General features: G+C 50.4%; 1 protein-coding gene across 3 annotated transcripts; it reads left to right on the top strand.

Moving 5' to 3' along the window:
• The first annotated feature begins 1,529 nt into the window (after nucleotides 1-1,529).
• Loxl4 (lysyl oxidase like 4) lies at nucleotides 1,530-21,050 on the top strand. Of its 3 annotated transcripts, none has more exons than XM_047554123.1 (15): nucleotides 1,530-1,600; nucleotides 5,964-6,262; nucleotides 6,848-7,026; nucleotides 7,916-8,121; nucleotides 9,634-9,672; nucleotides 9,791-10,010; nucleotides 10,555-10,738; nucleotides 10,900-11,054; nucleotides 11,726-11,893; nucleotides 12,923-13,085; nucleotides 15,290-15,533; nucleotides 16,634-16,749; nucleotides 17,186-17,322; nucleotides 17,708-17,819; nucleotides 19,700-21,050. In XM_047554123.1, the coding sequence occupies exons 2-15, from the start codon at nucleotides 5,983-5,985 to the stop codon at nucleotides 19,768-19,770; spliced, it is 2,274 nt and encodes a 757-aa protein (XP_047410079.1). In that variant the 5' UTR covers nucleotides 1,530-1,600; nucleotides 5,964-5,982; the 3' UTR covers nucleotides 19,771-21,050. The 3 variants fall into 3 exon arrangements, with proteins under 3 accessions (XP_047410079.1, XP_047410077.1, XP_047410078.1); XM_047554121.1 differs by lacking the exon at nucleotides 1,530-1,600 and adding an exon at nucleotides 1,851-2,080 and having other exon boundaries at nucleotides 19,700-21,048; XM_047554122.1 differs by lacking the exon at nucleotides 1,530-1,600 and adding an exon at nucleotides 2,148-2,380 and having other exon boundaries at nucleotides 19,700-21,049.
• The last annotated feature ends 2,838 nt before the right edge of the window (nucleotides 21,051-23,888 follow it).

Here is a 23,888-nt window from a genome sequence, read left to right as displayed (position 1 = left end):
GGCCCATTTGTTCATTCCATGAGTGGGTATTGAGCACTTGCTATGTGCCAGAACTTGTGAGCAAGTCTGAGTTTAGGGTTAATGAGAAGGTTGAGGAGCCCCCTTTATATCCGTACAAACCTGTATATAAAAAGAGGTCTAGGGTGCTAGGCTGGCCTGGCACAAAGGAGCAAACAGTGGACTGGATCAAATTAAAGCCAGCTGACATGAACTGAGTTGTCCTGTTTGACCCCCACTGCAGCAGCATTTAAGGATGAGATGGTGACTGAAAAAAAAAAAAAAATCCCACCATTAGTAAGTCATGGAGGTTGGCTTAGGCCCAAGCCCCTTGCTTCTCAAGGAAAGGGGTCCCCAGCAAATCCTTTAAAACTCCCTTCTGTTGCTCCCCTGCCCTGGCCTCTGCCCAGTCTTCTGAGTTAAAGGAATTCCGGGCAATATCCATTCATTCCCTAGGGTCTACCCGGTTCCAACCCTGGGCTCCAGGGTATTTTTAGTTCTGAGCAACTAGGCCTGGGTGGGTGACTGGCAGAAGGCAGAGCCCACGTTTTTGAGACCTCTATGTTGCTCCTGGCTCAACATTAGAGGTGGCTGGGCCCAGGGAGGGAGCCAGGCATACCTGGCACCCCAGGCCACAGCTGCTTCATTGTCCCTGGGGGAGGAGCTGGGCTGCTGCTGTTGCCACTGACCCGAGGCTGGGAGCATTCTTTCCTGTTGATTCATCACAGGGAATGTTTTGGGCCCAGCTGGGGCGGGGCAGGGGCACTGGGGGGACATCTTAGACACGAGCAATCAGGGGTGGAACGCTGGCCCTGGCAGCAGGGCGAGCATGACTTGGCCATCACCCAGGGATCTCTGAGGTCCACCTGGCCAAGGGGCCTCATTGCACACTGCCTTGCTGCAAGGCTTGTTTGCACATCTGCCTCCCCCACCAGACTAGGACGCCCTCTCCTAGCATCTACCCTCCAGCGCCCTGTCTGGCACATAGAAGAAAATCAATAAAGGTCTGCTGAATGAATGAGCCTTTGGAAGAACACTTGGCCAAAGTGGGGGTGGGAGGAGGAACCAGGATGGCTGCTTGGGCCTATCCAGGAACCTGAGAGGTGGGAACCCTCTACCCATTTTACAGATGAGATAACAGAGGCACTGAGGGTACCAGGACTATGGGACAAAACCTGGGCACCCGGCTGCTCGTGCAACTGATAGGACTCGCCTCTCTCAACCATTCCTACATTTGTGTCGTTCCGCAGCCCCAGCCCACCCCACCCTCCCCTCGCACCCTTCTCCAAGTCTGATAGGGCCAGGACCGCATCTTTCAACTTGGTTAAGGGTGTATTGAAGGATTTAAGTTCTTCCGTCTACTGTTTATGGCTTGGGGAGCAAGTCGTGTCTCCTGGGGCTCGGAGTTCCCAGCTGCACAACAGGAAGAACAGTGCTTCACCCCAGGTAGTATTCAATAAACTGGGGACTAGGGCAATGGAGAGACCCACCTGTTACTGAAAAAGAGTACGGAAGCACCCGACTTCACCTGAATCGAGCCCCCACACGCGCGAAAGGCCGCCTCCACCGTCCTAACAGGCGCATGGGATCCAGACCGAAGACGGTGAGGCGCTGCCGCGTGAGGGGCGCTGTGCTGGGGTCCTGGGTGGCAATCTCGGGGGTGGAAATTATCACCCGGTTTGGGAACTAGGAAACTGCACCTGAAGGGGACTCCGAGGCCCCTGAGGCTCTCCCAGCCGACGCCAACGCCGCCCTCTCCCGGAGTCCCCGGTCCGCCCCGTCCCTCCCGCCGCAGCGCGCGCTCGCGTCCAGGGAGAGACCGCCGCCTGGGTCCCGCACTCCAGCCCCGACTTGCCGGCCTGGGCCGAGTCCGAGCCGCGCGCCTGGCGGAGGGCCGGCCGGGCGGGGCGCGCACCGCGGCGCCCGGGGCGGGGCCTGCGGACTCCCCCGCGGCCGGCTGGGGCTGGGGGCCGGCGGCCCGCGCAGGCGAATAAAAGGCCCCCAGGGCGCCCGGGAGGCCCGCTCGCACTGCCCGTCGCGACGCCCGGCCGAGCCCTGCCCCAGACCGTCTGCGATCCAGCTGGTGAGCTCCCGCCCGCCCGGCCCCCTGCCCCGGGTCTGCCTCTTGCTGGGCTGTCGGTTGTCCTGTTTTTCGTGGCTCTGCAGGCCTCTAAGGGGCTGAGGGTCCCACGGACTGTCAGCCTCGGCCCCAGTCTCTCACAGCTTTCTTCCAATTGGACAAGTGACCAACTTGGGGAGGTTGGCTTAAGGCCCGCGTGGGTGGTGCGCCTGGCCCCCCCGGGAGCCTGCGTGTCTGGTTTGTGAACTCGAGGTGTGTAAAGCTTCCTCTGCCTTTTCACCGAAGTGGGTTCAGACGGGCAAGGTGAGTTCTGATGTCTCTCCTGTGACTTGGGAGACTAAGAGGCAGAACTGCTGTCTGCAACTACAGCTGGAATATGCTGGGAGGCGAGAGGGATGGGGCATGGAAGGAGGGGGCAGAAGACTTCAACCCCTCTTTCCCAGCGCTGCAGGTGAAATTCAGAGCCCATTTGCTAGCACTGCTTCAGGTGCACCGAGATTGATTCCCAGGAAGGGTACAGGGCCCAGAGGGGAAGCCCCACCACTAGAGAGCCACAGAGAAGGGGCTGGGAGGCATCCCAAAGCTGGTGTTTTCTAGGACAGCATCCTCCTACTTTCCTGCATCCCCTTGGGCATTTGCCCTCTTCCAGCCTTCCCTGCTTGGGCAAGGTGGGGCCAGGTGCCAGCATGCCCTGGTGGCACCTGGAACAGGTGCCTCTTTGCCTTGAGCTGGCACGGTCCTGGATCTGTCATTTGGTGGCACTCAGTGCTGGCACTCTCCCCAGTGCCCTCACACCATGACCTGGGTCATAAATCGACCAGCGGCAGGGTGAAATTTCATTCAGTTCCATGCCTGCCTTCCCTCTTCCCCCACCTCCTCCAACATCCATCTCTTTGTTGGTTTTAAGAGCCCCAACCTAGCCAGGCTGCCAGGGTTTGAATCCTGGCTGGGCAAGTCCTTTCACTCCTCTGGGTCTCCACCACTTATCTATAAAATGGAGAGGCATATGCAATGCATGTATTATTATTATCCTCACCTCCCACCCTCCTCTCCTTTCTCCCTAACCTTTCTTCCCCTCTTCTGTCCCCTGCTTCTTCACTTGGGAAGAGAACCACTGTTGAGGCTGCCTCCCTTTCTAAGGGCTAATTCTCAGCCTAGTCCTCTTCTCTGTGCTCAGAGCTGGGGAAATAGATATGGAAATGGCTTGTGGAGTCAGAAAGCAAATACACCAGGTGCTAAGAAGGTGGGGGACTGGGAAGGCTTAATGGAGGGAATAGCATTTGAGCCAGGTGTTTAAGGATGTGCAGGAGTTTAACAATCTGTGAGGGAAAGTGCACTTCAAATAGAAGGAGCCATGGGAGCCAAAGCATGGAGCTGGGGGGCTGAAGGTTATGTTCTGGGAATGGTGAGAAGACAGGTTTGGTGGGAGCAAAAGCTATGGGGACCCTGTAGTAGATCAGAAAGCTGAGGAGAGGCTGTCCCTGCATCTGACTCTAGCTCCTGTCGCCACCCATCCACCTTCTTGCAGCTTGCAGGGAAGGAAGCTGCCCTGGCCAGAACCCAGGGTCCAGCAGCAAAAGCCTCTCCCTATCTCCAGGCAGGAAGCCTGCTGACCTGGACTGTCCACAGCCTCTGATAAGACCTCCTCTGTGCTGTGGGGACTTCGGTCACAGTCCAAGCAACAGGCCTACCAAGCAAAAGTGTCTTCCCCTAGTGCCACCCCCTCATTTTACAGATGTTGCTGCAGAGACTCAGAAGAAAACAGACTACAGACACACAACAGTTTGGTGGCAGAGTCAGGAGCATCCTGATTCCTGAGGGTGGTGAGGGAGGCAAGGTCATCTCTTAGCCCAGACCCAGTGTGTCCTAAAACATGAGGACCCTGAACCCAACCCATCTTTGCTTGTCATCTGGGGAGTGTCACTCCTGCAGTGACTGTAGGGTGGCTCAGTCCCTGGCAGAGAGGAGGGAAAGCAGACACGGAAAGCTGGAGGTGATAGCCAGTGGAGAGCCTCCAGGGTCCCTGTGTGAAGAGCGACATGAAGAAAACAGTGTTTAAGTCTGGAAAGGAAGTACAGAGGGGACAGTGGGAAGAGGCTGCCATGGGGAGAGCGGAAGGAGTCAGCCGCCCAGCCCAGGGTGGAGGGAGGAGGACCTGGCCTGCACTGAACTTGGAAGGGACAGGGCCAAACCTGGAGAATATTGCAGAGAAGGGTGGCAGGGACTGCAGTAGACGAAGGTCTTGACCTTCATTTCCTTCTTTGTACAAAGATGGGGTGAGACTCCAAAAATGGAGACCAGTGGTTCTGTTGTAGCTATTAAAGTAGCTGATAATCGTAGTCCACTGCTCTTCTGAGAGCTTCACATGTCTTTATTCATTAATCTTCACAAAAATCCTATGTGGAGGTAATGTTATTATCCCCATTTTACAGAGGGGGACATAGGGTCATGAGAAATTGCCTCAAATTACCTAGATACTAATGGGGGAGGTGGATTTTAAACCCAGGTAGTCAGACTCCCTAGTCTGTATTTGACTCTGTGATATGCCATCTCCCATCCGTGAAACTAAATTATTTTTGAGTGTTGCCTATGTTCGCCTATGTAGCTGGCACTCTTCTGGGCCCTGGGAACATAACACAAAGTCCCTATTCCCATGACCCTTCCTTCCCTGAGCCTATCTGGTACACTTCCAGCCCACTCCACCTAGCCCTGCATTGGATAATGGAGAAATAAGGAGTGACTCTCAGCTGCGGTCACAAGAGTAGCAGGGGCCTGAGACACCCCTGCTTAGTCAAATGAACTGTGTGATACCCAAGAGCAGCAGTGCCAAGGAGGAGGCCATCACATCAGAACCACCTCTAAGACACAAGCACTGGGCACGGAGTCAGGGACCAGCCTCTCCAGCCTCAATTCCTGGTGGGCCTCAGCTCATCATTGGCATAGCACCTGGGTGGAGGAGTGGCAGATACCAGCCATGACTCTCCTGTATGCCCTGCCCTGTCCTCTGGTCCCAGGACCCAGCTCATCTACTCTGAGGACTCAAATAACACCTCATGGACACAAGGGTCCTTTCTCTGTTATATGTTTTCTGCCTAGATCCTCCCATGGCCCCTTGTTTCCTACAGGATGGAGCAGAAACTCTCTGCATGGTACACGAGGCCCTTGAGCATCTGGACCTGGCCCGTCCCTCCCTCCTTTCCCCTCCAAGCCCACAACCCTGTAGTCTGGGGGAAAGATGGGCACTCCCTGCTCTTGCACAAACTCATCTTTTCTTCTTCCCTTCTTCACCCATCCTGTTCTTTCTACCTGGAATGCCCCTTTTCCCACCTGGGAGAACTCTTACTCATCTGATCCCTGATTCCTTTCCTCTGCATGGTGAGGGTAGGCAGGGTATTTCATGTCTTCATAGTTTAGTCCCACAGTTTATTAGCGAATAGTCCCACAGTTGTTGCATGGATGCAGGAATGACACACCTGGATGGAGCTGGAGCTGTGACTGACGGGTATCACAGGCTATCCATGCTGCAGGAAACAGCAGACAATATTCGGCTCAGTCTCTTCACTTTAGAAATAAGGAATCAGGGCATTGGCAATTTAAGAGATTTGACCAAGCCATGCTGCAAATGAGTGGGGGAGAACTTGACTCCTCTGATAACCCTTCCACTCCAGCATTCCATGTACCACCTGTGGGGAAGGTGGCCTTTGATACCTTTGATCAGGATGCTGCAGACATCAAAGGATAGGAGGGAGCAACACCCCTGGGGTAGACATTCTTGCCCTGAGGGCATTCCCACAACTCCAAGGCAAGGACCCTTCTCTAGCTGCTACCAATGCTGGAGAGTCCCAAGGTCAGGGTGGGGTGGTGATCATTCTTTACTCATCTCCAGGTACCCTGAAGTCACCAGGATGTGGTCCCCACCAGCCACCCTCTCCCTGTTTCTGCTGTTGCTGCTGTTAGGCCAGACCCCTCCCTGCAGGCCACAGTCACTGGGCACCAAGAAGCTCCGGCTGGTGGGCCCAGGAAGCAGACCAGAGGAGGGTCGCCTGGAGGTGCTGCACCAGGGTCAGTGGGGCACCGTGTGTGATGATGACTTCGCTCTTCAGGAGGCCACAGTGGCCTGCCGCCAGCTGGGCTTTGAGTCTGCCTTGACCTGGGCCCACAGCGCCAAGTATGGCCAAGGGGAGGGTAAGTGGTGGTGCTGCCCTGCAGGATGGCAAGGATGTGGTAGCGGGTGTCTCTCAGGGCCTGGATTCACTGATGTCCCTGGTGTCACCCTATCCTTTAGTGCTCAGCTTAAACAGCCTCCTCTGTGAGCCCTTACCTGAATGGCTCAGCTGTAGATGACCCTGCCACTCCCTCTTGTGCTAAGGCACCACTGTCACCATCACTGAATTCTAAGTTCTTTGAACGTGGTGATTGGCACACAGTGGGTGCTTAGCAAATGCTATTGAATTGACTGCTGGATGAGGAGTGAGCAAGTAGGCCTAATTATGAGACTGCCTGCCAGTTTCCAAAAACAGTCTATGAACCTGACCAAGAGAAGGCAGTAGGCAGAGCTGTTGATACTAAGACCAAAGGAAAGCCAGCTCCCACTTCCACCCACTGAACCCAGGGCCTCTTGCATGCTAGGCAATTGCTCTCCCACTGAGCTACATCCCCAGCCCTTTTCCCCATACTTCAGGGTTTGAAAGAGGAGACTTGATCCTATCTAGGAGGCAGAGCCTACTCTCTGGGCCCATCCTTGAACTTTGCCCCTCCCCTCCCCCACAGGCCCAATCTGGCTGGACAATGTGCACTGTGTGGGGACTGAGAACTCTCTGGACCAGTGTGGGTCTAACGGCTGGGGTATCAGTGACTGTAGCCACTCAGAAGATGTCGGAGTGGTATGCCACCCCCAGCGCCAGCGTGGCTACCTCTCTGAGAAGGTCTCCAATGCCCTTGGGCCCCAGGTAAGGAGGCTCTTCAGGGCCTGAGATGAGGGCTGGATCTGGGACAGAGAGCCACCTGAATGATGAGTCTGGAGGAGGGGAAAGGGTTGAGGCGGAACTTGGGCTGAACAGTGTCCCTGAGGCTCTGAGCCAGAGCAGGTGCAGGGATAGAGGACCCCAGCTTGATGCAGGGCAGCCTGGGATCAGAGGCCAGGCCTGTTGGGATTCCCAGAAGCTGCTGCCCATGAGGGAGGTGCAGAGGAGCAAGGGGCTGTTTCACCCACAAGGCCTGGCCACAATTGCTGCCTCTTACCAGCACAAACAACCCTGAGCTAAAAACAACCCAGGCCAAACAAGGGGGCAGGGCAGGGCTCTGGCCCCCACCATCTGCTGCCTCTGCCTGAGGGCAGCTAGTCCTGGCCTACTGAATGCAGCAGACTACAGTGGGGTTAGTGGGCTCCACACTGGTCCAAGTAACCCCAGGGCTTGAAGGTGGGACTTGCGGGCCAAAGGATCCTGCCAGTCTCAAGCAGCTCTTCTGTGCTCATCTCAGTTCTCCCCAGGGTAACATGAAGAAGGCCCCTCCATGCCCAGGAGAAGCCTCCCAAACTCCAAGGGCTCCTGGCCTGCTGCCAGGAAGGGCACAGTCCATCTCATTTTCTCCAGTTTAACAAACTGGAAAGGAGGGAAAGGGCCTAGTCAGACTGAGGTTCTGCTCCTACTCAGTATGTGGCCATCAGCGAATACCTCCCACCCTCTAGGCCTCAGTTTCCTGGCCTGACCTATGAGGGACCTGGGGGATGGTCCTGTAAGAGCTCTGAGCCTGGCTTTCCTGAGGGAAGACCAGCAGCAGCCCAGCAGGAGGCCCGGGGACCCTGGGCTCATCCCATGGTGACTGTGCACACTGCAGGGCCAGCGGCTGGAGGAGGTGCGGCTCAAGCCCATCCTCGCTAGTGCCAAGCGGCACAGCCCGGTGACTGAGGGAGCTGTGGAAGTGCGGTACGAGGGCCACTGGCGGCAGGTGTGTGACCAGGACTGGACCATGAACAACAGCAGGGTGGTGTGTGGGATGCTGGGCTTCCCCAGCCAGGTGCCTGTCAACAGCCTCTACTACAGGTAGGAAGGTGGTGGGATTGTGGTGCCATCCTGAGTGTACGCTCGTGTGCTCTGTGAATGTGTGAATGCACATGTGTACATGGGTGTGCGTGTGGTGTGTGGGACTGTGCAGGGTCCAGTCAGGGTTGACAGGGTTGGGTGTCTGGCAGGACCTTGCACATGTTGGGATCAGGAGGGAAACAGCCCAACAGAAGAAATGTGTTAAGGATCCCTTCAGAATAGTTAAGAGAATGATCAGGATGAACTCAAAGATCCTGAGAAATACCTCGACATGGCCAGCAAACAAACTTTATACTTGGAAATCATATAAAAACAATTGACTATGGTACAGAATGCCCCACGGTGAAAATAACTAAATGTAATATTGTGTCCCAGATTAAAAGGTGGATTTTATTGAAGATACAGTGTCACCTGCAAGTGTAGATGAAATGTATTCTGGTCTCAGCTCTACCAGAAACTAGCCATGGGGCCTTGGTTAGAGCATCTGGGCCTCAATTATCCATTCCACTGAATTGTCTCAACTCTGATCCAAACCAGGGTTGATTTGGTTGTATGTTAGCAAGTTATGTGGTAGGTGGGTTTTGGGAGAGGAGACAAAAATATTGTTAGAAATGTGACTATAGGCCTGGGGTTGTGGCTCAGTGGCAAACGCTTGCCTGGCCTGTGTGAGGCACTGGGTTCGATTCTCAGCACTATATACAAATAAAATATTCACTGAAAACTAAAAAATATTAAAAAGAAAAAGAAATGTGACCAAACTGTCATAGCAGACTGTGTCAACCCAGTAAATATGACACAATCACAGCCCCACTGAATCCATGTCAGTGAAAACTTGGTGTTTCTCATGGAGGGAGAAATCACTCTGGGTACCTCCAAGTCATTTGCCCTTAACCACTCCAGTTGATCACACTTCAGTGAAGCAGTTGCAAGTCCCTTGTTTTATCCTTGTGTCTCTGGCTTAGATGGTCCTGAAGAAAGAGGGGTGGTGGGTAGCCATGTGGTTCTATCCTTGGGGATGATGGGGTGCAGGCCCCTGGCTGCCTAATTATACTGTGGGTCCTGCTGACTCACCTGCCACCCATGAGGAGGGCAGCCCTGATTATAACCTGTGTGTCTCTGGGTGGCAGCTCCCTTACCCCCAGCAAGGCCTCTGACTTGCCCCTGTCCCCAGGTCCCTCCTCTCAGGTACTACCCAAAGGCTCCCCTTCATCTGGACTGGGGAGAGCAAGTTTGAACTGCCTGTCTCAGGGACAGCCCCATTCAGTATATACCCAACTTCAGGACAAGCCCCAGAACCCTGCCTGCCTTCTCTATAAGATGGGGATCATTATTATTTGTGAGGCACTACCTTATTGAGGCTGCTGTGAAGCTTGGCATTGAAATAAGATTTTTGAACAAGTTTACAGACTGTTTAATCTGGTGCAAACTTAATGACAACTATGAAGAACCATAGTGGTAGTGAGGGAGTGGGATTTCCGTAATTCCTCCACCTCCTGTCTGTCTTCACCACAGAAAAATCTGGAATCTGAAGATGAAGGATCCCAAGTCTAGGTGAGGAGTGGATCCCTTAGGGAGCATGCAAATGGGTGTGGGACCCACGGTTTCCTTCCCTTCCCTTCCCTGTCCTTGCCTCACGTCTTCCTCCACCTGCATGTCCCTTGTCTTCCAGGCTGAAGGGCCTGACTAGTAAGAATTCCTTCTGGATCCACCGGGTTGACTGCCTGGGGACAGAGCCCCACCTGGCCAACTGCCAGGTGCAGGTGGCCCCACGACGAGGCAAGCTGCAGCCGGCCTGCCCACTTGGCATGCACGCTGTGGTCAGCTGTGTGGCAGGGCCCCACTTTCGCTCACCCAAGGTGAAGCCCCGGCGCAAGGAGTCCCGCTCAGAGGTGAGCCCCAAGGGACTCTGTATCCTGACCAGGAGGCACAGGCCCCCTCTTAGTAGGACTCTGCCTGGAGGGGACAGGAAAGAGGAACTAGACCAGGAGGAGAAACTGAATCACAGAATGGTAGAACCTTGGAAATTCTCTGAAAGGGATCATTTATAACTGTACCATAAACGGCAAGTTGACATCACTTGCCAAGAATAGAAGGTAACCGTAAAAACAGTAATTAAATTGTAGCTAGAGCCCTCTGAGGGCCAACGGTATTTCACCTGCCCTTTGTTATAGAACATAGATGAGCAAGTGCTAGAGGTGTCACGCAACACTAGCACCACACTGGGACCAACTGATGAGGTTGTGGTGGTAATTTTCATTGAAGAGGTGGAGTCAAGAAACATGGCTTCTTTAAGACAATGACTATGCAAAGTCAGAGGAACTCCTGGGACCTGGTTCTGGCCCATGGAGCTTGAAGGAGCCTTGCCCTGGTGTCCCACCATGGTGGATTAGTTCCTCTGGCTTCCTTCCCTGAAGTGGGTTTTTTCCCCTGCAGGAGCTGAAGGTGCGCCTGCGCTCTGGGGCCCAGGTGGGTGAGGGCCGTGTGGAAGTGCTGGTGAACCGGCAGTGGGGCACAGTCTGTGACCACAGGTGGAACCTCATCTCTGCCAGTGTTTTATGTCGTCAGCTTGGCTTTGGCTCTGCACGGGAGGCCCTCTTTGGGGCCCAGCTGGGTCAAGGTGAGTGAGAAGGTCTTGTGGGGGGTGAGGGGGTGGGAGGGCCTGGCTCCTCTCTTAAAGGCTCTGGGGTGTCAGTGCCCAGTATAGGAAGGTCTCCCCTTCTGTGAAGGGGGGTCACAGAGATGGAGCCTCACACAGTACCTCCCCGCCCACCCATACAGGGTTGGGGCCCATCCACCTGAGTGAGGTGCGCTGCCGGGGATATGAGCAGTCCCTTGGTGACTGCCTTGCCCTGGAAGGGTCCCAGAATGGCTGTCAACATGAGAATGATGCTGCCGTCAGATGTAACATCCCTGACATGGGATTCCAGAATCAGGTAAGTTCAGGCTGAGCACGGGCTCAGGCAGGGGGGAAACCTGGGGAATCCCAGGATAGCACCTTGAGCCAGTGGGAAAGGGCTCAAGGAGGGACAGCCAGTGCTTCATCTGTGGGCAGTCAACCTGCCCTTGGAGCCAGCCTGGAGAGCCGTCTTCTATCACAGCCCCTCAGAGGTGTCACAGGGACACAGAGGCTCTGCAGGTGTCTAAACTTTCACCTACCCTCGCAGGTCCCCTGTGAAGCTGCAAAAGAAGGTGCCTGAGGGTGAGAACCACAGGCTGCTGGCACTGGTAGTGGAGGCTGTGCCAGACACTCAAGTCAAACTGACAGGGACTGTGAGCACATTGCTGGTGTCTTATAAAAAGGGGAACTCTCAGGGGGTTGTGAACATACAGTAGAAATGAAAGCCCTTTGCATCATCATGGTAGGGAGAGGGCAAGTTCCAGGGCAGGAGCCCCTGTCAGGTACTTCGAGTCAGATTTCTTTAGCAGGCAGGGACATTAGGGACTATCTAGTCAACTGCTCACTTTGCAGAGGAGACAAGCCCAGAGTGGGAGGGTCTGGTCTAGGGCTGCACATGAGCTGGCCTAGGCAGGTCCCCCTGCTTGCAGTCCTGCGTTCTCCCCTCCTTAGGCTGTCCCATCCCTCCCATGCCTCTGACCACTGCAGGTGCGCTTGGCAGGTGGACGCAGCCCTGAGGAGGGCGTGGTGGAGGTGCAGGTGGAGGTGAACGGTGTCCAACACTGGGGGACTGTGTGCAGTGACCACTGGGGGCTCACTGAAGCAATGGTAGCCTGCCGACAGCTCGGCCTGGGTTTTGCCAACTTTGCTATCAAGGTAGGTCCCTATCTTGCTCCTTCCCTGTAACCTCTCAGTCTCCTGGGTGGAGAGGACCAAAACATCCTGTGCTAGAGTTGCTGGCCCATCATTCATTCATTCAACATTTAATTATTAAGTGAAACTATGGGCTGATACAATTCTGGGTGCTGGGGATACTGTGGTGAACAAGACAAAATCACAGTAAAGAGGCTGTTGTTAGTAAAATATTCACATAACCAGGCACAAAGTGTCATCTGTTAGGAAAGATGAATAGAAGTTAGCAGATGAGGTAGAAGACAAACAGTGTGCGCAAAAGCCCTGTGGTCAGAGAAAGCTTGGTTGATTCAGATGAGGAAACCAGGGGCAAAGGTTGCAGTGTAGCTCTCAAGGGAGATTCAAGGGTGGAGACAGCAGGAGCAAGACCACGCACAGCTTACGATCCACATTTTAAAAAGCTTTCTTCCTTTGCTATTTGAAAGGGGAGTAGAGACTAACCTGAATGCAAGGGGACATGCTCAGGTGGCTATTGTAGTAGAAAGGATATTGAACTGTCACCAGGACATGGCAGTCTGGGGGAAACAGCCAACAGATTCAAAGATAAAAAGGAAATAAGAGGACAGAGGCCTGGTTGCCCTGTGCTCACACCAGCCTGCTGGACAAGGCCTGGATAGACTTCATACCAAGAACTGGGCACAGCCCTGATCACAACCCACAGGGGCCTGTGTGAGGAGCAGTAGGGGAAAATGGAACACAGCAGTTGTGTAAGAGGAGGGAACATGTCAATCCTCTTCAAATCATGAAAAACTGTCCCCTGGGAGAGGGATGGGAGCAGTCAGATGGAAGCCACAGGCAGCGGGTTTTTGTCTCCATATGTGGAACAAACTTCTATTATCAAAGGGGTCGTGGACTACCCTAGGGGAAGGGGTTCTCATCCGTGAAGATTTTCAGGCCCAGACTGGGCACACCCTGGTGGGAGTAGTGGGATGAAGAGGAGATGACTCCCAAGGCATCTCTCCACTGACTGGGTAATGTGGGCTGTTTTCTTAGGACACCTGGTACTGGCAGGGGACACCAGAAGCCAGAGAAGTGGTCATGAGTGGAGTGCGCTGCTCAGGCACGGAGCTGGCCCTGCAGCAGTGTCAGAGGCATGGACCTGTGCACTGCTCCCATGGCACTGGGCGCTTCTCTGCTGGAGTCTCCTGCACGAAGAGTGAGCAAGGAAGGGGTTCAAGGGGCCTGGATGGGTGGGCCTCTGCTCCCCTCAGGGAGGGCCTGGAGGGCTGGTCCAGCTGCCTGGCAGCAGCAGCAGCGAGGAATGGGAGCACCACCTGTATGTGGCCAAACAACCTGTCACATGAGGATATAAAGCCTGCCCTGCCCACCTCTGGAGCTATTGAGAGAATTGAAACATGTTCTTTCATAAGGTGAAAGAATGGGGTGTTTTAATTTGGGGGTTATGATCAAGAGATTTTAAAAAGTGAAACAGTAGAAAACATGAGACCACGTTACCATTTAATGTAATGTTGCTTTTTCTTAGAACTATGTAAGTACTGGGTTACAACATAAAATCTATTTACTGTTTGTAAGAAAAAAAGTTTGGAAGCCATTGTAGAAGATATATAAATATGAGGTACACCAAGGCCTAAAGCTTAGCTATGTGTTCTCTTCCTGAGCTATGAGATTTAACCAAATGGCTTAAGGACAAGAAAGAGTACTTTGTGGCAAAGGTTTGCCCCACAAACCCAGATTCTCAGGGTAGCAGCATCTTTGTTTGACAACTGCCAACAATGCTTGTGCCACAATAACCACATCTAGTCCAAAGGCACTGCCCAAGGTGGCCACTTGACATTCTTCCCTGCCAAACTTAACCCCAAGACATCTTTAACCTCTGTCAAGGAGCTCTAGGCTTCCTCTCTGTGCAGGTACCCCAGGGAGAGCACCGGGCCCATCCATTACACCCTCCCCTGCAGAGTGACACGGCACCAGAGTGGGCCCCACAGCATGCTAGAACTCATAGAATGCTGGGACTGCTCACTCGATTCCCCTTCCTAGAAGCCTTGGACCCTTCCCTGTTCTGCCTCCAGTGGCAGCTCTTCTGAACACACCAAATACTTCCTAACAGCTAATAGAAGCTGGGCAGACAGTTAATATACAGCCTCTGGTCATCCCTATCTCTTCTCTCTGACTTTTCTCATGTTTTTCCTTTACCCTCTCTTCTTATTGCCTCTGAAAGTTCCCCTTTGCCTCAGGAACTCTGGAATTTGTCAGTGGGCATATCTTGGCTCTCTCCAAAATACACCACAGGAATTTCAGGAGTACTTTTAGTGCTAGTACAGGCATTATGTAGCAAAGCATCCTCCAAATCCAGCCAACTGAAATGAACCAGGATCCCTACCCACCCTCATCAGCATATGGGCTCACCCAGAGGATGCCTCTGCTTAAGCTGTAGCTATTTTTGCATGATGCAGCACTAAGAAAGGGCAACTTTTCTGCTTTGAGGTTGCATGGCAACAGCTATGGATCTGCGCATTTCTGTATTGACATATGAAGGACAGCAATAGTAAAGGCACATGGTTTCAGAGAGGGTAAAAGCCCCTGGAACAGGAAAGGAAAAAGAGGCACAAAACTGCCTCATGAGATGCAGGCACCAGTGTGTTGGATTTTCTCATACAAAGAAGCACCAGAATGCCTGGATGCCTCCTAAGAGGCACAGGGAATGTCCTGGTAGAGATCAGGCTGGAGTAGGAGTAGGAGTGGGCTCAAGTAGGCCCAGAACTTGAGCAGCACAGACTGGAATGGCAGAGTTCAGGAGTGGACTTGGACAACCTCATCCATTTCTTCCTTCTAGCTTGCCCTCCCCTGCCTCTGACACTGAGGAACTAAGCAGGGACAGTGACTTGGCTGAAGTAACCAAGTTAGGTATCAGTAGAGTTTTTTAAAGGACTATATGCACAAAGCTACACAAAGACACTTTATAGGCTGAAAAGCTTTTTACAAAAAATAGCAGCTTACATCTATTGAGTGTTTACTGTGAGCCACACAACCATCTAAGCATCATACAGGTACTACCACATTGATATCACCATCTCCATCTTGCAGATGACAAAAGTGATGCACAAAAAGGTTAAGCAGTCATAGAGTTGGGAAATGGCACAGTCAGAAGTTAAGTCAGGAATGAACCCTGGTGGCCTGGCTCCAGAGCCAGCAACCTTAACCATGACCCTGGAGCTGCCTACCAGGTTAAGATGATGGGGTCCTTTTCTTGTTATTAGAACTCTTATCTCCTGGCTGAACTGCCTTCTTTTCTGGGATTCTCCCAGACAGCTTGATCTGGGGAAAGCCTGTGCTCATGCTGGGGAGCAAGACCTGTTGCCTTCCTACCTTTGGCCTCCTGCTCACCTTCTGCCACCCCAGGTGCTCCAGACCTAGTGATGAATGCTCAGCTGGTACAGGAGACAGCCTATCTGGAGGACCGCCCACTCAGTCTGCTATACTGTGCCCATGAGGAGAACTGCCTCTCCCAGTCGGCTGACCATATGGACTGGCCCTATGGACACCGGCGCCTGCTGCGCTTCTCCTCACAGATATACAACCTGGGCCGGGCTGACTTTCGTCCCAGGACTGGACGCCACAGCTGGATTTGGCACCAGTGCCACAGGTGGGTGCCAGCCTATGTCTTGGCTCTTAAGGGAGCAAACATGCCTGGGTAAGGTGTGCACTCTAGATAAAGTCTTCCTTCCCAGATGCTTATTGGCCTGCTCCCAGGGGGCAATATGGGGATCCCAGTAGCATCCACCTGTCCTGTGTCTCTTTCCCTGGCAATGCCTATGTTGATGGTGCTCATGGGGCCTGTTTCCCACAGACACATCTCAGAGAAGTCACTGTCTATAGTTGGTCTCTGCTATCATGGCATTACACAGTTTTTCTGTGTTGGACCATAGGCTTTGTCTTTAGAAGTCAGGTAAGTTAGGAACCCACAGAAACCTGGAGGCCCCAAATAGGATGCTGGCTCTGTGAAAACAGCTTGCTGGTTCCTATGGCAGCCAGGCAGCAAGGCCAGGCCTCCAAAGTATAGCATGAACAGTCAGGTACTAAAAAGGAGACAAAGGAGCTTTTTTTCCTATCAGGAGCCTCCAGAACAGAAAGAGGGCAAGACAATGCCTCTGACAAAGGCAGAATGGAAAAAAAATAAATAAATAAAAGGTATTTCTTTTCTTTAGGATGCAGCCATGGGTGGGGGAAAGCTGAGAGGAATGGACAATGTCTTTGGGACATGGCACTGACTGAGATAATAAGCATCTTTCCCTGTAGCATAGACAGAGTTGTCATTACAACTGGATTGGAAACTATGGTAGCAATTTGGTCCCAGGCTGAGGGAGCAGAGTAAGATCCCTCCCCAGCAGTCACTTGGCTTCTAGGCTTGTCCTTGGGTCAGGTGCTCCTTCCCTCCACCTCTGCTTCAGGCCCTGGAGCCAGGTTGCAGCCTTCCAGAGGCTGCCAGGGTAGCTTTACCCTGTGTCATGTGGGTTAAGAGCCTGGTGATGCAGACAGCTGTGCCTTACTACCTGTCAGGAGTGCTAATAAAGTGGGCTATGGGTCACACTGACCTTTGGGTTTGGGAGGGAGAAGGGCACAACCTTCTATTATAACTTTCCTTTCTGGGTAATGATGGGGCCTAGTGCCTCAATCTTCCCTGCCAACTCTTTCAAAGGGGACCCTCTCCTATTGCTACGGGGCTGACAGCTCTGTCTTCTGCAGGCATTACCACAGCATTGAGGTCTTCACCCACTATGACCTACTCACACTCAATGGCTCCAAGGTGGCTGAGGGACATAAGGCCAGCTTCTGTCTGGAAGACACAAACTGCCCCACAGGTATGTGGTTTCCTATCAGCATCTACCAGTATGCCCTCCTGTTATACTCCTTATGCATTCCTTAGCCCCTATGGGGTCAGGTCCTCTCTGCCCTGTTTAACAGCCCCAGGTACCTGGCTTGGCAATAGCACTTAAGGAAATTAAAAAATATCAATTTCTTACCTTATGAAATCTTAGGTGAAAGGTTTATTTCCTCTGAATTCCCAACACATTTTGTACCACTTTAGAAAGGCTTAACACTTTCTTAGATAACAAATGTAGTCACCTGAGCTCTCTGAGGGCAAGACTGCATACTCAGTCTGTGAACTGAGCATAACTGCAGTCAACTGGAAAACTGGTGTGAGGCTTAGATGATAAAGTATGTGAAAGACCTAGCATGGTGTTGGGTCACAAATACCTACTTGGTGCCTGAGTAACTGTATACCCTTCCTCACAGGACTCCAGCGGCGCTATGCCTGTGCCAACTTTGGGGAACAGGGAGTGACTGTAGGCTGCTGGGACACTTACCGGCATGACATTGATTGCCAGTGGGTGGATATCACAGATGTGGGTCCAGGGGACTATATCTTCCAGGTAAGGATGCTTGGGGATTCCCCACTGGAGCCCTGTTTCCTATGGAAGTTACAAAATACACCCTGAGACTAGATGAAGGCAGGGAATTTCCCATGTAGTCTCCCAACAGGCCCACAGCTACAGCTGTGCTGTAGGGAAAGAACACTCAACAGGAGTCCCAAGACCCCGAGTTTTAGAGCTGATTCAATGGACATTTGGAGATTCTGAGTCTCCATCTGTAAAATGGAGACGTTAATGCCTACTGCCTAGGGTGACACTTAAGGGCTAATGAAGCAAAGAATAGAAATATACTTTAAAAATATTATATGTGATGTAATAGATCTTCCATGTCAACTCACTCAGAAATCAAATCATTCATTTTCAGTTGTCCCCCCTCTCACTCTAGGTGGTTGTAAACCCCACAAATGAGGTGGCAGAGTCAGATTTCTCCAACAACATGATGCGCTGCCGCTGCAAGTATGATGGGCAGCGGGTCTGGCTGCACAACTGCCACACAGGTAATTCTGAGGCACTGTGGACCCCGCCTTGCGTAGGCTCAGGAAGCTGGGAAGACTCTGTGTTCACAAGTATGACTTACGTGTGTGTGTAAATGGGCAGGGATGGGGCAAAGACAGATTTCCTTTGATACTTTCACAGGTGGATTTCTAGAATTGATCAGACCATCCACCCTCACCTAATAACTACTTCTACATCCCTGTTTGCTTTAAAGGTTGTTTGATTGTAAACTTAAGTCATCATAGAATCCTTCCTGTTCCTCAAGTCATGTCAAGATTTTCTTTTCTAGTATGTTCCCTTTCTCCTGGTCTTCCTGGCTTGACTCCATTCTAAGCTTGACTGCCTGTCCCCTTGATCTGCACTGCTATTTCCAGCTACAATCATACCAGCTTGTAAGAGAACCAAGTAGGACAGGGAGACTCACAGGACTGGTAGTATCACAAAAAGGAAGGGGCAATGAGGAGGAGGTGGTCGCTTTACTTGTTTGTAGAGTCCCTCCCTCTTCAAGTTTTGAAATGCCTTTATTTGCTAAGGGGTGAGTGCATTCACAGCTATACTAGAGCTTACAGGGTGGGTGGGGCAGAGTTGTTTCTTCAGTCAACATTAAGGCCTACGCCTACTACCATGCTAAACACTGCCAGACACTTAAAGATGCAGGAGCTTGATGTGGAGTAGGTGTGCAGACATATATTGGATAATCCCAAGACCAGTGAGAACCCCCAAACAGGTCTGAACTAAATCAGAGTAAGCCAAGAGAGAAAGCAACAAGTTGGGGGTTAGAAAGGTTTCAAAGAGGAAGTGATATTTGTGCAGGGTTTGAAAGGAGGGGCAAAAGACACAGAAAGGAGTAGGAGGAGCATCTAGTTTGGTTTCAGACTTCTTCACTGGGTTTCAGATCCAACACCAACCACTTTCAAGCTGTAGGACAGTGAGAAATCTCAACTTGAGTTGTCTCTTTTGTAAAACAGTGTCATGAACTTCCAACCTACTAAAGTTCTCTCTGGTTATGGTCGTTCTAAGAGAATGTACTTTATCCTGTGGACTTCTAGGAACCACTGACAAATTTTGGTCAATGAGAAGAGGATGAATAGCTTAAGGTTTTTGGATTTGGGTGATTGAGTAGATTTTCACTGACATTATAATGAAACAGGATGAGAGGAATCAGGAATTGGGATCCACAACTGTGTATACAGACAGCGGATTTTCCATAATCAGACTGTGAAGTATCCTGAGCATTGAAAAAGCTAAGAAAAACAATTCATTGTATAGGTTCTTTTTGCTAATGATTAGAGACCCATTAGAGTCCTTGCAGAAAAGAGGGCATACCAAATGGGTCTGAAATTATGTAACAATAAGAACTATTTATTTATTTATAGAGGTGTGCACAGGACTAAGGAAGAGAGGGATGTTGAGGCATCCAGAGATAAATGAGTGGAAAAATAGTCTTGAAGAGGGAAGAGGCATCCCAGAGCCAAATAAAAGCTAGAGCCATGGAAGGTGTAAACCTGGAGAAAGTAAATGCTTGACCTCTCTTCTACTGACTTTCTGATGTTGTTAACAGGTCTCAGCCAGAAACCACAGTTTAAGGCAGCCACTATGGTACAATCTCTAGGAATCAGTTCCCCAGGGCTGAGAGAGAACAAAGGGTGCGGAATGAATCTGGGAAGGCAGCAAAGGAAGAAACAGCACAGCCCTTTCCACTCAACAGTCTTGATTTCCTGAACAGGGTCTGTTTCTAGCAAATGATACTTGTGTCTGTGCCCACAACTGAAAAAAAAAGGACGAGCTAGACAGAATGGATCTGTGTGAGGTTGTCAGGGGAGGAGAGACTATTTTTATGGTGGGGTTGGCTACTTAAAAGTTATTTTCCTTTGGCCCACAGGGGATTCATATCGAGCCAATGCAGAGCTCTCCCTGGAGCAGGAACAGCGACTCAGGAACAACCTCATCTGAAGCCATCACTGCACACTCCCAGCTGCTGCCCACACACCAGATACCTCAGCTTATTGGAGCCATGCCCTTCACAGAGCTCTGACCTAAAGGAAAGGAGCCAGTGTCAAGGGGCACCAAGAACTTGCTCAGGAAGCATTTTGATGGCAAGATCACCAAACCAGGATGGTATTGCTCCCTCAGGATGGTTCTGCATCTGTACCCTGTGGCATACAGAGTAGGGCCTCCAGGCTTTGGTCAGCTAAGCTCCTCTTCGCAAGGAGACCCAATCTTTCCTGAAACTTGCCACAGTGTTCCTGTATTCAGGAGCTCTCAGTTTCTTAGGGATGAACTATGGCCCAGACCCCCATGTAAGCAGTGCTTTGTAAATGTTCTCAAAGAGCAGAGGACAGAGGACCAAAATACACAAGAAGTGGGGTTAGTTCTCTGCTAGCTCAATGTAACGTAACTATGTCATAATCACAACTTGCAGAGAAGTTGGTGAATGCAGTCCCTTGCTTTATCTGTCCTCATTTATAACTTGCCTCTCATACTCTGCTCCTTAGTGTGAACCTTTATCTTATTGCATATAGGGGTGTTTGTAATACCCCTGCAAACTCAAGCCTCAGGCATTCCATTAACTCCTGATGGGTCAACACTACCAGTTACTGAGTACTTGAGAAGGGACAAGTTTCACAGATGTGGCCAGATAGGGCCTTTCTGCCGAACAGCAAGAGAAGATCAAAGAAAGACTGCCAAAGTAACATGGACCCCAGCCTCTATTAGGGTCTCTGCTGGGAGAGAAATGTGTGTCTTACACTTGGCAGGCAATCCATTTTCTCTCAGGATCACCATGCATCTCAGGATTGGCCTAAATTTCAGTTCTCAACCAAGTCAACTTTGCATTTTGCAATGGAAAGAAAAGATCAAGTCACTCTCTATAGGAACATAAAAATAGGTCTGGTTGAGTAAGGGACAAAATAAATTGGAGGGGAATCATTTAATTTAGTGAAGGACTGAACCTGCTTGATGTGGCTCCAGTATGCTCTTGCTCATGTGGTATAAAAATTCCATGGTCTTCCTGGACATGATTCTTCATCTTTCCTCCACTGACACACACTTAAAAGAGATGATCCTTATAGTTCTGACATCCCTAATGCCAATAAAGGTTGCTCATTATGAACCGCTACAAAGATAAGACCAGCTGTGATTATGTAGTTCCTAGCACACTAACTCTTATCCCCTTAACCTCCCACTGTACTGGGGACAAGAATGCAAAAGGCACACATATTGCTCACAACTGCCCCAGCATGTTTCTCTGATCAGACATCCTTCCATGTCTCCTTCCAAGTTTCCTTCCCCCGGCTCAATGCTAAAAGATTAATGAGGTATAAAAGAAAGAAAGGTTAAGGGATAAAAGACAGGAGCAAGAACGTGAAGTCCAGAGACTGTCAAGAGGCTGCAAAACTAAACCACTGTAGCAGATGAAACAGACTTGCAACTCCCCTCACCCATCACCACAGCTATCCACTTTGTAGAGAGTCAAGTGGGACAAGTTCTGGGGTGCTCTCTGTGAATACAAAGAAGTGCTTTCTTCCTTCCTCTCATCCACCAGCTCTTCTTGACTCCCTCATCTCCTTCATTAGGCAGAGGGAGCATTATATTTTGGTGTGGCAGTTTAGGTAAACAAGGGAAGGACTGATTTCCTGTTGGATCCAGCAAATATCTCCCAAACAGTAACAACATTATACTCATGCATGCAGTTAATGGCCTATGAAAGAATGTGCAGCTAGTGGGGGAGCATGTGGTGAATGATGACTAGATTCAGGCAGGGAGGTTACCCTTTGCTTCTTGCCAGATCTAGTTTCCAAGAAGGCCGGAAAACGCTGGCCAGGCAAACAGCCACCAGCTCTGGTCTCAGTCTTGCTGCCCACATCACACGTTTGATAGGTGCAGCCAGTTCTAATTCCTGGAAAAAGCCACACAAGGGCTGTTCTGTTATACCTCTGAGTTGAAAGGGTAAGACATGGTAAGACTGGTGGCTGGCATGACTTATAACTACAGAGGAATGTTCATAGAATACCAACCACCAAATTCCAGATGGAATCAAAAACCTCAGAAGACTTCTACCACAGCACACTTTGGCCCTGAGAGGAACTAAAGTACTAGGAACCTCAGCTTATTCTTCAGAAGCTAACTTACATTTGTTCTACAAAGTCTTTCAGTGTAAGGAGCAAATTCGAAATCACAGGGAATGTACTTCTCTACTACAAATTCCAGGTGATCCTTGAATTTAGATATTTGACGTATTGACACCAACACATATGCACAGTAGAGTGCATGAGCTGTCTTCCCAAACATCTAACAAAGGAACCAGTGGCAGCTGCAGAGTGCTCTCCAGTTAACTTCACTTGTGAAAGCAAGGTTTAGGCCTGACCAAGGACTTGATTCCCATCTGGACAAGTTCAAGGCATTCTGTGTTGGCCATGGCAGGACCTCTGACCAATATACATCAACCCCATAATTTTCAAGTGTTGGCTTAAAACAAACAAACAAACAAACAAACGTCCTTTCTCTGGGTCTGGGTATAAGGATAAACTTGAGAGTTAAAGGTGGCTTATTGCCAGCTGAAAAAAAGGACAGGCTGCTATTTATTATACTGCTTTAAAATGAAAACAAAAGTAACTTCTTGAAATTATGAAGTTATAAGAAAATTGGGTCATATACATGTTACCATTAACAACACCTTTAGGGGCTGGGGTTGTGGCTCAGTGGTGAAGTGCTGGTCTAGCATATGTGGGGCACTGGGTTTGATTCTCAGCACCACCTATAAAATAAATGAATAAAATAAAGATCTATCAACATCTAAAAAATAAAAAGAGAAAAAAACAGTAACAATACTTTTAAAAGCTACGGTGCTGTCAGAAAAGGGAACCACTCTCACAGGCAAAAGACAGGAGCAGTCAGCTCCTTTTTACTCCCAAGGTCACTCTTAGCCTTGAAGAATCAAAAAACATGGGCTGGGAGTGTAGCTCAGGGGTAGAGAACTTACCTAGCATTTATGAGGCACCGGATTCTGTCTCTGACAACATACAAACACACTACACACACACACACACCTCAAAAATCAAAACAGAGCAAAGATATACCTCAGAAACATAACTATTTGGTATGAAGTCTTGCTTCAATTCCCTATACTTCCTTTCAAATGCAGCCAACTGTTCAAACAAACCTGTCTCAGAGAAGTGTGTTTCATGAGAACAGACAGCAAAAGTCCTGCAATTAAAAGCCAAAAAGTAGCAGTGGGGGGAGGGTCAGGAGAACCTCTTATTTAATTCCCCAAACCTGGCATGGAAGCACTGACCATGAACAAGGGACACTGGAAGAACTGACCAAAAATAAGAAAAACAATGCTAATGAACTGCAAGAGGGCTCTAAAACTGGAATAGCAACAGTGACAGTGGGTCAGGACTAAGCCCCAAGGCTAGTGTCATTTGAGGAATGTTTAAACAACAGCCCACTCCACCATGTTCTCCGCAATGCTAATAATGTTACTGTCATGGGCACGAAATCATTTAAAAAAAAAAAAAAAAAAAAAAAAAAGGCTCTGCCCTCATTGAAAGCACAATAGCACAAAACACAACTTCTTGCCCCTTCAGCACGTTAAGGCCTACCTAGCACTACCATTTCTCCAGTGTGGAACTACTTTCCAAAACCACTAAGATAAAGCCAGAGTCAATGGCTCTGACCTGTCTATGTCCTTTAGGAAATCTCTCACTGCTTAGAGGTGTTTATTTCAAACTGGTTGGTAGTCCCTGTAATGGATGGTCTGGTGCTGCTTGCCAACTGCCTCTGGCACAAGCTGAGATCATACCAAGCACATGCTGTGTGCCAGATGTTTTCTGCAGGATGTCAGATTTGACAGATGGGAAAAAGAGAGCTGGGGGTGGTGGTGAAGAAGGTCAAGAAGGAACTACCACATACCAACCTAGGAGAGCCACTTTGGGAATACACTCTGGAGCAGAGAGATGATTAGCTCTCTACTCACTGGGATTAATGCACAACATTATAGGCATGAAGGTAAGAGAAGAGCTGCTCTCCTGCTTCCTTGTGGAAAAGACAAAATTTGATATACACCAGAG

Source organism: Sciurus carolinensis, chromosome 5 (genome assembly GCF_902686445.1).
Source record: "Sciurus carolinensis chromosome 5, mSciCar1.2, whole genome shotgun sequence".
Classification (NCBI taxonomy): Eukaryota; Metazoa; Chordata; class Mammalia; order Rodentia; family Sciuridae; genus Sciurus; species Sciurus carolinensis.
The sequence above is the reverse complement of the archived record's forward strand: the minus strand, read 5'-3'. Positions and strand labels throughout refer to the sequence as shown.